Source organism: Amphibalanus amphitrite, unplaced genomic scaffold, assembly GCF_019059575.1.
Source record: "Amphibalanus amphitrite isolate SeventyFive unplaced genomic scaffold, NRLGWU_Aamphi_draft 000296F_arrow, whole genome shotgun sequence".
NCBI classification, from domain to species: Eukaryota; Metazoa; Arthropoda; class Thecostraca; order Balanomorpha; family Balanidae; genus Amphibalanus; species Amphibalanus amphitrite.
The window spans coordinates 54,258-70,256 of NW_024881791.1; the positions used below are offsets into that span (position 1 = coordinate 54,258).

General features: G+C 53.5%; 1 protein-coding gene across 5 annotated transcripts in view; it reads left to right on the plus strand.

The window, feature by feature from the left end:
* Positions 1–14,122, plus strand: part of LOC122387739 (coronin-1C-like) — a 28,972-nt gene extending 14,850 nt beyond the window's left edge. For all 5 annotated transcript variants that reach the window (XM_043378175.1, XM_043378174.1, XM_043378172.1 and 2 more), the window contains exons 3-10: positions 3,617–3,740; positions 6,457–6,764; positions 7,726–7,947; positions 9,646–9,742; positions 10,266–10,375; positions 12,299–12,413; positions 12,802–12,998; positions 13,416–14,122. In XM_043378175.1, coding sequence (XP_043234110.1) covers positions 3,617–3,740; positions 6,457–6,764; positions 7,726–7,947; positions 9,646–9,742; positions 10,266–10,375; positions 12,299–12,413; positions 12,802–12,998; positions 13,416–13,616 — 1,374 coding nt within the window. In that variant the 3' untranslated portion in view covers positions 13,617–14,122. The remainder of the gene's footprint in view (positions 1–3,616; positions 3,741–6,456; positions 6,765–7,725; positions 7,948–9,645; positions 9,743–10,265; positions 10,376–12,298; positions 12,414–12,801; positions 12,999–13,415) is intronic.
* Positions 14,123–15,999: the final 1,877 nt, after the last annotated feature.

A 15,999-nucleotide genomic window follows, 5' to 3' on the forward strand; every position in this document is an offset into this window, starting at 1 on the left:
GCCTGATGCCTGAACCTTGAATTTGGTATGGCATGTCATGAACTGAACTTTGTCCCGGTAATATGCGTAGTCGTTCTCGGTAGACGCAGTCGTACAATGAGTCACGTCTTTGTCAGCTAAGTTCTGTAGCCAAGATTGACGAAACTTGTCATTTTGACCTCTGATAATACTTTTACCTGTCTTGATAGGTACACATCGAAGCAAGTAAAAGTGTTCTTATTAAGAACTGTCTGGTCTAGAGCTTTTGAATGCTGTTTTCGGTCTTTCTGCGATCAGCCGCTCGGAAGTCAAAGGCAAATCTGCCTTTCCATAGGGGGCGCAGTCGAGTGAATACTCCTTATGGGGCGCAGACTAAAGCACAACTTCTTAAAATCTAAAGCAACAGCAACAGCTGAACTTCTGCTGGAGTCAGTCGGGACCGGAAATTTAGCCAGAGTTGAAGCTGTAGTGCTAGCATTGCGGTTGGATCGACTCATCATCACCGCTTGGCTCCTCATCAATGCTTTCCAGAAAATCAAATAATCGATGCTACAACCTAATGATCGCGAAACTGTTAATCGCAATTAGTGTCAACCCCCTGACGTAACTGTCAATGCAATCCGGCTGTTTGGTTTTGTCTATGATAAGAAGTGGGTTTAGGTGTTTTGAAAAGTTTCATGAGGTCTTGTGATATTGCTTGAGCGCCATTTAGGGAATGACGTTATGTATGAAGATGTGCATCATTGCAGCGTGTCGAATAACGTAGTTTTCGTCCAAATCGAATTTAAGAGGGGACTGACTATGTGTATCATCATCGGCATTCGGCACTCTAGTTCTCAAGCATCTACTTTCGTGTTATCTGGCTCTAGCATCTATATGCATATGAAATGAAGCGCCGCAAATATTACATTAACAGTGCTCATTGATAAAATGCACCGGCCTAGCTTTACAATAGGTTACATTGCTTACCTATACCTACTTCATTGATCTAAATAAATATTTTTTAGAAATTGCAGGCATGGACACCGGACTCCATGCGTGTCAGCCTCCGTGATGTTTTGCAACACTGTTTACTAGCTCGTGTAAATAAGTTATTTTGCCACTTCATTGGCTTTAGGTGTGAATGTTTTTACTGTTAATGAAACACGAGGCTCACGCGTGCCCGGACTCATGAGCTGGTGCACTTTCAGCTGTCTGTTTAGTGGGCTGCTGACCGTTGTTAGCGGGCCGTGGGTTTTCCTGGTTATTGTGGCCGTGCCTCGTGCCACCCCTGGGTAGCGGGCCCGCCCGTCCGCCCTTGGCTTGTGCCGGTCACACGATGGCGCCGTCACGTGGGTGTGTCCTGTTCTGTGTCTGCTCACTGCCGTCTGTCCGGTGTTCTGTCCGGTGTTCTGGCCGTACTTTGGTCCGATTGTATCATAACGGCCTGTCTCTCTCGCCCGCGTGCGCGGCCGAAGGCGGTGGCGGTCGCTGCAGGTAGGTAGACATTGTTGCAGCCGAGACCGCTTCAGGTAGGTCTCGCGGCGGGTGGCACCTCCGTACCGCCCGTCCGACCCACAAATGATTCATCGTTATTAATAGACCTCTGAGGCCGATGGCACGTAAAAATACGGTGGCCCAGGTGCCGTCGGCGCGCGCGCGAGCTGCCGATGGCCGTCACTCCCGTCTCTCCGCCGTTCGCCCGCCAATCGCCGAATACGGCCGGCTGCGTTGACCGGCGCGCGCCAGGCCACGCACGGTACCGCTCAGCGCCGGCCGGTGACGTCACCGCGCTCTCAGAGCCGGCTGCGACCGAGTGCCGAGCGGCGGCGGCGGCGGCCGGGAGCGGTTCGCGGCGCGCGCTCGCCGGGGTCGCCGTGTCAGCTCTCGCCGGCCGGCGTGTGGGAGCCGCGGCGGCGGCCGCCGACCGACGGCCGGCTGCGCGCCGCCACCTTATAAGGGGGCCGCCGCGTCGGCCGGAGGAGCGGCAGCCAGCTGGGCCAGCCAGCCGCGGCCGCCTATCGGTCGGATCATCCGCCGCCGAGCGCGTGCGCCGCGCGGCCTCACCGCACCGCCGCGCCGAACAATGCATACGGCGTAGAGTACGATGCACGATTCACATCACGTGCAGTCTCTCAACCGAACAGGTCGGGCTGTCACGGAATGGCGGTGAGCTGGCCGGCCGCTGTGGCCAGCTTCGGTCGACTTGGCGGCCTCACTGACCCAGCCGCCCAGCTGGGCCACTACAGCACCCACTGACCCAGCCGCTGGGCCGATACAGTGCCCAGTGTCGAGTTCCCAGTACCCGCTGACCCAGCCGCCCAGCTGGGATGGGACAATACCCAGCACCCATTGACCTAGCCACTCGGCTGGGCCGGTACAGTACCCACTCAGCCGGTACTCCACGGAGGGTAGCCGCCCAGCTGTGCCGATAAAACAGATACACCACCGTACGCAGCCGCCCACCGTCCGACCGGGTCGGTACTAACCCCACTCATCCGGGAAACCCAGCAGATACAGTAGCACCGTGCCCAACCGCCTATCTAGCGCGGTCCTAGTTACTATCAGCGATTCACGCATGAAGCACGTGACACGACCATTGTGTGTATACCACAGATGGTCAGCGGCTACACACTGCCTCTCATGTTTGTATATGGCTCTGTCCGTTTACCGTGGCCAGTGCCGCTTGTAGCTCACGTTTTTAGTCGTGAAATTCTGGTAGATGTGAAATGAAGTTAGATCATAGATGAGATGCTGCACTTGAAATAGACGAACATCCACATGTAATTAGGCATACATTTGTTACTTTTTGTATTTGTACGGCAGTGACAGTTGATAGCTTTCGCTAGTCAGCACCAAAGGGACAGATGAACTCTCTCTCTCTCTCTCTCTCTCTCTCTCTCTCTCTCTCTCTCTCTCTCTCTCTCTCTCTCTCTCTCTCTCTCTCTCTCTCTCTCTCTCTGTCTCTGTCTCTGTCTCTGTCTCTGTCTCTGTCTCTGTCTCTGTCTCTGTCTCTGTCTCTGTCTCTGTCTCTGTCTCTGTCTCTGTCTCTGTCTCTGTCTCTGTCTCTGTCTCTCTCTCTCTCTCTCTCTCTCTCTCTCTCTCTCTCTCTCTCTCTCTCTCTCTCTCTCTCTCTCTCACATATGTTCCTACATGGGACATTAATACGCATAGCTGAGTGGCTAGTGTGCCAATGGCACCTGCTTTTATATGAATCTCCACTTGCCTTTCGGTTTTAGAAAATGGTAGCATGTATGGTGTCATAAGTTTAACTTTCATTATGGCGCGGGCGCCGGCCTCCCTAGACATATGAGGGCTGTGCAGCTTGATCTCGTTATTTTTTCGTAAGTTTCTTATAACTTTTCTGTCGGGAACATGCTTTTTACCACTTGATCCATGTCCTACGGGACGGTGTAAACTGCTTAGCAGGTGCAAGTGCTACCAGTTTTATCTTCATAATTGCTACCTCCTTCAAAAACTGAACGTGAAGCTGGATGTGAATGACAAAGTTTCACTGTGATATTTTTGGGTGCGTATTTACGCGCATTGTGCCGCCGCACCTGATGGGGGCCGCTTACCAGCCAGCCTGAGAGTGGCCGACCTGCCCTGAGCTGACCCGAGCTGACTCGAGCTGACCTGTCCTGACGCGTGCCGGCAGACGGGCCGTCAGGCGCCGGACGCGCCCATTGTGGGCGGCCACAAGGGGCCAGTGCTCGACATCGCCTGGGACCCGTTCAACGACAACGTGATCGCCTCGTCGTCGGAAGACTGCGTCGTCAAAGGTGGGTGACGCCGCCCGGCCGCCCGGTCGGCACAGCTGCGGAATATGGTTGACCCGCATCCGCCGAACGTGGTGTGATTACATTCGTCTGTCTGAACATGGCCCATACTCCAAACTGTCCGCGCTCCGTAGGTCGAAAAGGGGCCTGGTTTTACATATCATGATAACCTGTCGCATTGTTTTGATGACCGATCAGTGATCATGTGAAAATTAAGTTGAAAAATGGGAACAGTTTCTGAACTTGGCATATAATGCAAAGTGCTCCGCAGATTCTGTAGAAACTTTGAACGATGCATTGCAAGCAGTCATAAATGGTGCCGGACACCCGTGTAGACAATGGTGACCTATGGTGGTGACTGACCACTGGTGACATGGTGTGATGGTAGTGATGGACTGCCGGCCTGGGATGTGACGGACGATTAGTCGTGGTGGTGGTTGGGACCACCCGGCGACCAACAGTGGTGGAGGTGGCCACTGGCCGTGGTTGTGGCTGCGGTGGTGATAGTGTCACCAGCTGCGGCGGGCTGGCCGCGGTTGTGGTGAGTGGACCACGGCTCTGGCGCCTGGCTGCCGGCCGCTCCATCCGGACAGGACGTCCGCCATCCGGTGGTGAAGCCAGCCGGCCGAGCGCGTCCCGGCCAGTGCAGAGAGCGGCCGCCGTATATGGCGCAGCTGAGCAGATACGGCCGCCGCCGGGCAGTCCGTCCCGACCGGGCCGCGGCGAGCGGCGCTGTTCAAACAGCGGGCCGGCGGCCGAGAGGGGCGCGCCCGGCCGAGACTGCCGACCGCCGCGCCGTACCTACCTACTGCCTATTGTCCCCCGCACCGCTCTGAATTACGGATGGCCAACTCATATTTCACATTTTTGGTGTGCGATTTGTATTTTATTGTCACCCGCAGCCGTGCATGCCATGACAGTAAAGGCACATGCCTCACGCTCGACTGCGAGTTTTCGGCACCCGGCAATCGGTGCTGTCCTGACCCCACGCTTTCTACCGGTGACCCCAGATGGCACTGGCACTCACACTGACTGGGAGTTTTCCGATTTCTCTGGCCCGCTGGATCGGAGCGTTACTAGGGACGTGTAGCGAGACCGTGCCTTCGGGACATACCATCTAACCGAAAGATCTGCATAGTAGACCCGTGTGCCTACCGAGTTCAAGCTGGACACCGGCTGGCACAACGTCAGTACTTTGCGCTTGAGCGAATGCTTCCCAGTTTCTGCCATCTCCTGGGTAGGAGCCGGTCGAGGAAAATGTTTCCGGAGGTCAGCTTTGATCGGAGCGCCTGCCATGCCCACCGAGTGCTCATTATCTAACTGCGCGGTGGGGCGGTGCGGCGGGCTCCTGTTACTGGGCCGCGGCTGGCAGGCTGACAGGCCGCCGCGCCGTCCGCACCCTGTCGGCCTGTGACGTCACGACGGAGGAGTTCCCGGGCCTGCTGAAACGGGTGGACAGTGGACACACCCGGGTTACGGCGGTAACGCTGGCTGGTCATCGGTAGACATTAACAAGCCCTGAGTTGTCGGACACACCAGCCATAAGATACTCCCCGAGGCCGAGGTCGGTTACTCACCGAGTGATCTCATGCATTCGACTATGAAACCATGAGTGTGCAGTGCAATGTACGATAGTACAATTCATGCAATTGTACTGACTCGGTCAAGTGTCAAAGGGACTGCAACAGTATCACATTAAGCGAAAGTCATATGGTGACACAGAATTCGTGTAATGGGCATAAACCCACGATGCATAAAACCAGTATAACGCCTTTTGGGGCGACTAACGGAGCGAGCGAGGGGGTGGGCCTTGCACGTGCGAAATTGCGAGGGGGTACCTCCAACTGACTTGTGCACGGCACCCTACTAACCGGTCTCTAGCGATGTGCCAAATTTGAGCACAATTGGCCCAGCCGTTCTCGACATCTGGAAGCGGCACCCTGCACGTGCGCACGTGCAAAATGGGTCCCAACTGACTTGTGCACGGCACCCTACTAACTGCTCCGTAACCGTGTACCAAATTTGAGCGCAATCGGTCCATCCGTTCTCGAGATCTGGAATCGACCCCTGCACGTGCGCACGTGCAGCAGCACCCCAACTATGGCACATGGATATGCATTGCCTAGTGGGTGCCTACCTACATGCCAACTTTCAGCACAATCTGCCCAGTAGTTACCGAGATATTGCAACTATTACAAAAGTGACACCTCTTCGTTTTGCACGTGGCACGTGCATAAGGGGTCACCCACATGCATCGGGAATAGTCCAATACTTGGTAGAAGGAATGAAGCTACCCTACAAAAATTACCGCATGTAAATCGGTCAAGTGGTTGCTGAGATATAAGCGTCGCAAAACCGTGACGCTCATACTCAGAAATTTCCGTTATTCTACGTAAGACTCCGCTCGCTTCGCTCGCTCCGTAATAAACACAAAACGGAAGCTTGAAAACGATAGTCCGGAACATGACGAATCTGGTAGGTGCTTCGATGAATACAGTGTGATGATTCGAGTGAAAATTGGGTTTACATAGAACTTCGTACTCGCATCTGTTTGCCTTCTGTTTTCCGCTCCGGTATTCCAATGTCAATTTCTCCGCTATCAATCAGGTATGTGATTGCCATTGTGATGATTGTGCGGCGTGCGCGCTGTGTGGTTTGTATTAATGTCTTTATACATATGTTGCCGTGTGTCTGAGGCGCTCCGCCCTCCCTCCCGCAGTATGGCAGCTGCACGACTACGGGCTGACGCGCACGATGACAGAGCCGGTGGTGGACCTGGTGCACCACCAGCGGCGCGTCGGCCTCGTGCTCTGGCACCCGTCCGCCAGCAACGTGCTGCTCAGCGCCGGCAGCGACAACCTGATCATCATCTGGAACGTCGGCACCGGCGAGGCCATGGTGGTGATCGACACGGTGCCCGACCAGATCTGGTCGGCCAGCTGGGCCTGGGACGGCTCCAAGCTGCTGGTCACCAGCAAGGATAAGAAGATCCGCGTGCTGGACCCGCGCACCGGCGAGGTCGAGGAGGTGGGTATGGGAGGGGGAGGAGGGGGCAGTAGTGACGCAGCCGCGCCGATTCGCGCCCCGATTACTGGATACCGTGCCCCTGAGTCATGGAGGAGGCGATGACGCTAATAGGTTTCGGATACCGTCTCGGTACAGCCCACCTGGATACCGGACATCCCAATCAACTGAACAGTCATTCTATGTCTAGTTACAACTCACCAGAAGCGCCTTCCCCGTCCCGACATCCTCCCGGCGTGCCGTGCTAAGCCCGCCCGGCGGCCTCCTATCGGTCATAGCGCCGCGGTCCGCGCCGATAGCGCTGCCGGTCGTCTCGGCTCCCTGCGATATCCGGCCGCGCCCCGGGCTGCCCCGGCCGCCCACCTCCGTATTATCCTACACCTGTGCGGCCCGCTCACCGCAGCGCTGACAGCACCCGGGCTGCAGCTGACCCAGTTCAGCGCCCTGTGATTGGGGGCCCGGTGCGGTGTTGGTTTGATGCGGTGTGTCGGTTCGCTCCCTGTTGGTCTGATTCGGTTTGCCGGCGCGGTGCGCCCCCGCGCTCGAACACGGTCCTAAGTCGGTCGGGCGATAAGACGTTTGATGCCGCTGCCACGTCACACGCGCGGCATGACTTTATGACTGGGTGTGTGCAGGTGGGGGGGGGGGGGGGGAGGGGGAGGCTCATGTAGCGTCACACACGGGCTCTTACATACCCAGACGTACAAACGTGCTTTATTTTCGCGCCCTCGTACACAGTCGCACGCGCAGGCACAAGTAAATGTCAATACCCCGTCTGGGACGTTGCTTACGCCTCGAGTATAACAAACGAGTATAATATATTAATGCACACCTACTTTGTCCTTCAAAGCGAACCTGACCTCATGTTGACCTCACATGACCTGCCACGATCCTACGTCCCGAACCTGACTGGCCCTTAACGTCTCTGCACGCTGGACCTAACCGATGCCGTCTCGTTTCACAGGAGGCCACCTCGCACGAAGGCAGCAAGGGCTCGCGGGCCATCTTCATGAAGAACGGCCTGGTGTTCACCACTGGCTTCAGCAAGATGTCGGAGCGGCAGTACTCTCTGCGGGCGCCCGGCCACCTCAACGACCCGATCGTGATGACCGAGCTGGACACGAGCAACGGCGTCATGTTCCCGCTGTACGACCCCGACACCAACCTCGTCTACCTCTGCGGAAAGGTACGACTGCGACACGCGGTAGCTCGATCGCTCTGGGACATCATATGGTCACTGAAAATGCAGTGTCATACATGACACCCCTTTCTTGACTGTTTACATGGGCTTCTTTCGTATAAGATTTATATATTTACTGGCAGTTATCCTACCTGTAAAGAAAATGAAGAGACAAGCCTACCCCTCATCCGTGGAAAATGTAAAGGAAATGTCAAGGCAAACGGTAGTCTTCCTTCGTTGAAAATGAAGGAACAAGACTTGCCCTGCCTGATTCAGCTTATAGCCTGCATTGCTGGCTTATTTTGATGGGGCAATTATTATCTAGTGCCTTTATGCACGTCAAAAAAGGCCGGTTCAAATTTACTGAAACCTGTTCGTCTCCGCTCGGCTGCTGACGGTCCTGGAGCGCCTCTGCGTCCGGGCCGTGATATCGCGTCGGACGTATGTCGGTCTGCCCGGCCCGGAGCCGGCGGGACTCTATTTCGGGGCGGCCTGGCCGACCCGTCTGGCTGGGAGCCCTTTGGTCGGTGATAACGCTGGTTTACGAACCAGGTCAGCAGGTCATGGCCTGTGGCACACTCACTGGTCGGCGCTGATAGCCTCTGACTGAGCTCGCTGCCGTCGGTAGCCTCTCAGCTTTTGAAAACCCTGTCAGAGCTCTATCCCTGTATGACCACACGATTGGGAACAGACGAATGGAGGCGATAGTGCCACCTGGCGTCAGCAGTATAAACGGTAGTGTCGATATCGCCCGACCCGCTCGGTGGGCGGTGAAAACATTGAGTCACTGCCGTCTCAAAGTGTGCCCTAGATTTGACCCAGTACATCCGTGGATAACTGGTAAAAGGTCGACTTGTCAATCGATATGGCAGTTTACGTTGTTTTAATGGATTTTGGATGCTGACACTGACTGAAGGTGAAGGTCAGCTTCTGACATGACTCAGGACCACCTTGCCGACCTGTCTGTGGCGAACAGTGGAACCGCACCGGTCGTTAGTCGGACTTTGTTAAGGCCGCCCCACACTGGACCTCGCATGCGGGTTGCGAGTTTGCGGGCTTTGAGTTTGCGGACATAATACTAATTCATAGAGTGATAAGACCGTTCCCTTATGGTAGCTTCATGAATGCAGTGAAGCCGGTACACATTCAGAACATTACATATAGTCGCAGTACCAGCGCAGCGAACCAAAATTCGACTCCAACGAAAAACCCGCAAACCTCGTAGAACTCGCAGACCTCGCAGACCTCGCAGCGAGGAAAATCGAAAGTTGACTCAATATCAACTTTTGGAATGCGATGCATGGTGGCTCGCAAGCTAAAAACATGCAGACTCGCTTGTTATATGGTAGTGAGGGTCACTCAGCTTAGATTGTGTTATTTAATTTTGAAGAAACACGAAAACCCAAAAACTCGTAACCCGCATGCGAGGTCCAGTGTGGGGCGGCCTTTAGAAGAACCGTTGGTGTTAAGGGCTTAAGAGTTGGTGGTAAACACACCAACCTCTGATAGCGCATCCCGCTATAGCTGAAGTCAATATACCCTGATAGCTGCCTTGTGGTTGTGATGAGCAATAAGCTGGAGCTGCATCAATCGTTTGACAGCGCAGAGTATTGGTTAAAACCTGCCGAAACACTGATGTTGAAATGTTAAATATCCTTGTTATGCGTCTCGTGTGACTGACGGTCTCCCCCTCTCCGCCGGCAGGGTGACAGTGTGATCCGTTACTTTGAGATCACCCCGGAGCCGCCGTTCGTGCACTACATCAACACGTTCCAGACGTCGGACCCCCAGCGGGCCATCGGTTAGTGGCTTCGCCTTCCCCATCGCGGCCTCATCTGGTCGTTCATATCGCTAGAAATATTCGAATGGCGCCAGTATCTTGACGGATACGCGCTATGCTTACAGCTGATGTAGGCATGCTAAGTACATTTGGCTATTGGAAGCCCATCTAATTATATGAATAGGTGGTTACCGCCAGGCACCAGTGATGTTCATTGCTGTTCAGTTGTTCTCTGTAGTCACATCTTCGGCTATGAATCCGATCAAATTATATTAATTATAAGCTGTCTGTCTTTTATGTGGCCTACGCCCTACGGGTGGTGCGCCCCCATTCCATATGTGGCTCACCTCACGTTCACTTTGTCGCAGGTATGATAAGTGGGTCGCGCCGCTCACCCACTGACCCCCGCTCTCTCGCAGGTATGACCTGTTTCACCACTCACGCCTGCTCTCTCTCTCTCTCTCTCTCTCTCTCTCTCTCTCTCTCTCTCTCTCTCTCTCTCTCTCTCTCTCTCTCTCTCTCTCTCTCTCTCTCTCTCTCGCAGGTATGATGCCGAAGCGTGGCTGCGACGTGCAGGCGTGTGAGATCACCAGGTTTTACCGGGTCAACAACAACGGCTTCGTGGCCGTACATCCGTTCGTCGTGCCGCGGAAGGTAAGAGAAGCTTAACCCTCGCCCGCACATGGGGGGGGGGGGGGTTGCCACCCCCCAGGTAGTCTTTCTGCTCTGCACTCAACATTTTTAGAGCTAGAAGGCTGATTTTTCGTATAGTTGCTCCTCTATCCTTTCTTGATGTCCACTGAAAATTTCAAGTTTCTGTGATTTTTGGTTTCGGAGATATGACCTTGTTTGTCAGGTCATGTCATGACCCAAATGGCCAATTCTCAACATATTGCGTTTGCCATGGGCTTTATGAGCTTTTGACACCCTGATTTCGGCCTTTTTTGCCAGTCTTACCTCCCACCTATCATGGAACATGTTGTTCGACGATGTACAGGGGTCAAGGTCAGGGTCAAGGTCAACCTAGGTCATCTAAGATAATTGCGTTTTAGGCAAGCTGAATTTACTTTTTTGAAGTTTTTTTTGACTGCATTTTTGGTAAAAGCTTCTCAGATCATGATTTCATGTAATATGGACCCAAACACAATCGGTGCACACATCAGTATACACACAGACACACACAGACATACAAACACATATAATTGACCTTGACCTAACTTGACCTGAAATGACCTCAGCAGCAAAATTCTGGTCGGGTAGTGTGACAAAGAGGTTCTAGCTGGCTTGGCACCAGAAAACAGCATCGTCATCGGTATTTGATAAGCAGCACACTTGATATCCAACGGTGACCCAAAACAGCAACATTTTTTAGTTTGACCTGACCTGGAAGGTCAATGACTGACCTGAGAAGGTAAAACTGGGTATCATTGGATTCGTCTCTTCCCAAAGAATCTTTTTGGTCTTTACCGCTAAGCTCTATCTCCAACAGGAACGAAATGGCGCGGGGGGGTGGCAACCCCCCCCCCCCCCATGTGCCTTCTAGGATGGGAAAATGGCATGTGCGGGCGAGGGGTAAGAGAAGCCCTCTCGGCTGGTCGACGGCCGATGGCCAGCCGCGTAGTTAGCTCGTGTGGTATCACCGCCCATCCAAACGCTCTACCGTCTCTTGGCAATGTTTCTCAGTTTGACAAAGCGGTCAATTCATTCGGCCAGCCTCATGTAACATAGCCTCGCGGGGAATTTTATATGTAACTGGAGCAACGATCATTGAGGACAGCTGTAGGGATTATAATTCCTCTCAGTCATTTTTCATTTTTCCAAGCATCTGTCGCTGAAGTGCATAATGATGAGCATGAAAAAGCCCCCGCAGTTGGGCCCCCTTTTAACACGTGGCTCATTACGGAGAGTGGGCTGTTCCCGATTGTCCTTGTCGGACCCGCCGACTGCAGTGGGTCCTGTCGCCGTGAATCCCTGCGTGGCTGGCCGAGCGGCGCTGGCGACGAGGGACTCTGGCCTATCGATTAAACCGGCGGCCGACGGTAGCACTGCGCTGCGACCGAACCCCGAGTCTCGCTGGGTCGTGACGGCGGTGGTCGCAGTCGGCACAGAGGGGCTCTGGGGCCCGCGCCGGCACCTCTCAGTTAATATTGGTATTCACCCGGTGGCATCGTGCGACCGTTATTTATTCTGACTGACCATATTATTTTTACTCGCCTGAAATTTGATTCCGCCGTCTCCGTTTTGTTTGTCGACCGGCTGTGCTCAGATTTTGTGTTTTGGCCTGTAAGCGGCAGTCTGACCTGCGACCATGGACAATCAGCTGTGACCTGCAGGCGGCAGTCGGATCTGTAACAGATCTGTGAACTCTTCTCCCGCCGCCGGGCAGTCTGCACTGTGATTGATCTGTGACTGTGCTGTGGCAGATCTGTGATCTTATTCTCTCCGTCGGGACGTCTGAGCTGTGACTGATCACTCACATGAGTGATCCCCTCCCCCAACCCGCCGGTCAGTCTGAGCTTTGATTGAGTGACTGAATCGTTAGCTGTTAGTGACCCCTTCCTCCGCCCCGCCCGGCAGTCTGAGCTGTTCCAAGAGGACCTATACCCGGACACAGTGGGCGACACACCGGCCATCACTGCAGAGGAGTGGATGGAAGGCTCCGATGCCGACCCTATCCTCATCTCACTGAAAGGTCAGTATACCAGCAGTCACATCCGTTCAGAGCAGCAGTACGGACGCTCATAACTGGGAGGATTTATCCTGGGAAGGGTGAGCGGGTTTATTGATAAAGCGCTCTGCAAGGTGGGACAGGCACACTGTCAGCAGGGACCAACACTCGGTAGGGACGGGCTGGAACGTTAAAAACCCAGTATTCACGACGGGTCTGATGTGCGTCCCTGAACAGGGTAGGCCGTTATGGTATCTTCCGTTTTTTTTAAGATGGAAGGTCATGTAACTTACGAAAGGAACCCTAGCCTGATAAAGTTGACTTGTTTTATGCTAGATCCGACCGGTTTTACTGTGTACTGGAGCGAGCTGCGAGTGGCTGACACTGCTAACATCCCTGTTCTCCCCAACAGACGGTCCCGTCTTCTCCACGCCGAGGAAGGAGCTGAAGAAGGTGGTCAAGAAGTCGAACGTGCTGGACAAGAAGCGGACGGCGTCGCAGATGAAGACGGGAGCGCCCGAGGCGGCGGACGGCGAGTCGGCCGGCCTTTCCGAGGAGGCTGTCAAAGAGCGCGTCGACGAGGCCGTCGCCACCGCCACCAAGGCCTACGTGAGTGTCTCGTACCGTCTGTATCCCCGCTCTGTCCTTAACGTCACCGGCCGGGTAGCGGCGGAGACGGCGTGCCACGAATCGTGTTGCTGGACAGCGGCCGTGACACTGTCAGACACTCAGCAGCTGTAGACACTGACCTCTCTTTATCGATTTATTGATGAAGAGGAATTTGTTTAGACGGTTAATTCAGTGACAGTTCGTTTATAGCTAGTACAGTCGGGCTGCATCATATAACTATATTGTGTATTATTGAGATTTGGCTGTCCATTCTGATTCAGCGGTTCTATGTGGCAATGGGCTTGGAATCTGTTAAACAAACTGTGCTGCTTAGAGCTGTTTGGCGTGTGTGCGATGCCGCTCGCCGCGCTCCGGGAGAAGAGTCGTCAGTCTCACACTGTCCTTCCGTCCCCACAGGAGAAGCGGTTCGATGACATGCTGATGGAGATGCGCAAGATGAAGGCGGTCATCGTCAAACATGACGACAAAATCCAGAAGCTGGAGGCGCGCCTGGCGGCCAACGGCGAGTCGGCGACGGGCGGCGGCGCGGCGCCGGCCGGTCCCGCCCGGCTGGAGGTGCCGGCCGCCACCGACCAGCTGGGCCCTGACGAGGTGTGAGCGCCGCCCGGCCGGCCGGCCGGCCAGTGTGATATCGGCGGCCGCCCAGCGCCGCTGTGTGGCCTGTTTTCTACAGCTAACGCCTCCTCGTTATGTACTAATTTTGTATAGACTGTGTGCTGCCTTCTCGCTATTGTCGCGCCGGCGGTGTGCGCGCGGCCGCCGGCCGGCACAGAGAGTGACGCGCACAGACAGACGGACAGACTGGCAGAGCGAGAGAGAGTGACTGCGGGCGCCGCCGGGCCGCCGGGCCGCCCTGTGATCGTACACTCGTGTTCAAATGATAGCAACGAATCGGAGAGCGCGCGCGCGCGCGCCGCGGCGGCGGCGGTCGGCCGATCGACGCGCCGCCGACCGGTGCCGGCCAATCAAGTGTCCCCCGACGGCGACAAATCGACGATGCCACTTGTCGGTGGTTAGGCCACGCGACAATGTGCCTAATTTATTCGTAACATTCGCTGTAAAATGAAAGGTGATGCAATACAAATTAAAAAGCTTGTTTAGAAGTAGTGCAGGAATAACGTGCATACGATGATGGCTCGTTGGGTTTTCATCGGGAAATTTGGGATCGGTAGGTCAAAGGGAACGGTGTGATTCCACTGTCCTGGTTGATTCAGTTGTTTTTCCAGCAATCTTCGAATGGCGAGAGGTAGCAATCGATATGGTAATCCAACCTATTATTGCAGTTACTTTGTAACTCCTCTTTTTTCAATACTTTATAACATTCCGTTGTTTTTTATCAGTTGTTGCTTAACCCGCGCGGGGCTGGGGTCTCCAGCCGAACGCGCGGGGCTGGGGGGGGGGGGGGTAAATTTTACCCCCCCCCCCTGTTATCTCCCGAACTAATGGTCCGATTTGGAAAATTCAAACGCCAATCGAAAGATCTCATCACGAACAACTAAAAACATGTACTTAATTTTAAGTTTGAGGTCAAGGTCAAGGTCAGGTCAAGGGTACAAATTGCAAGTTCCTACCGTATCGGCCTTGCACCGTAGTTGCCGAAGAATGGAGTCATGGACTGAGACTGATCGCCCAAAACGTGTTCTTAGGCTACCAAGACCATATTCGTTGCATACAATATCATTCAGAGGTCAAGGTCAAGGTCAGGTCAGGTCAGGTCAGGTCACCAAAAACAAAATATAGAAAGGGCATGTGCAACACATGTTTTATGGGTCATTTTACTCATAGAATTCAATAGGCACACTCAATAAGTGATATGGACCACCTCTGGATGAATTTCAGGTCGAGGTCAGGTCAAGGTCAGGTCAAGTGAGGTCAAATTTTGAAGTTGGTTGTTAAGGCCTAGAAAGGTGTGTATCTGATGCAGTTTTTCACGGCGAATCGAATGGTGCTATTTTTGTTTCCGTACGAGGTCTAGAACTTCCAAAAAGGTCATTTTTCAAAAAATTTGTGTGTCGTGACGTCATACAATTTTGAATAACTCCCACATTTTTGAACCGATTCTTCTAAAACTTGGTATGTAGGTGCACATAGACCACTTCTCTGACATATATTCCGTTTTTTTCGATACACTCAAAATTTTGGATTTTATAGTTATTTTCCCAAAAAAAGTCCATTTTTTGAAAAAATTTGGGCCAAAATCCAAAATTTTCAAAAAAACCGAGATAGCCATTTGATAGACAAAGTAGAATTACGTATATCCTTTTTTCTTACGTCTTAATTCCTTTAAAAATGAAGATGGTAGCGGCGTTTGAACTTTTGCCGTTTTTTAGGCGAAAATGGCGAACATGACGTCACTAAAACGTCAATTTCTCAAAAATTTTCCGACGGATTTCGCTCAAATTTTCAGGGAACGTGTCAAATTGATGTAAGGAAAGGTACTGAAAGTTTGGCGGCGCTGCGCGCCGGCGTTTTTGTGATATTGCAAATATTCGCGAGGGGGGTAAAATTTACCCCCCCCCCAGCCCCGCGCGGGTTAAGATAGGGGTCTAAGCGAACAAGATGTTCACTGATCAGCCGTACTTAATAGATAAATAGCCTGTCCCTCGCAAGTACTGGTGAAGCCAGTGAGTGGTGAAGGGAGCCTCTATTGTGTCACTTTATCGCTCAATGAGAGGACAGAGGTATCTTGAAGAATCTTGGGCAGAGGTAAGAAATTATGCGTTGAGAATTAGAGGAACAAAGTCCCGTTCCCGTCCCTGCTCATAGATGACAGCAGATGTACTGTCCCGTTCGGAGGTATACTATCCTGCAGAACATATCCTAGCACTCGAACTTCTTCCTAGCTGGCAGCAGTCTTGCGCCTGAAGGTATACTGTTCCGCACGACATAAGGTACCCGATCTGTCCCTAGATGGCGACAGTGTCGTGCGCCTGAATGCATACTATCCCGCAGAACAAGAAATGCTCAAATCTATTCCTAG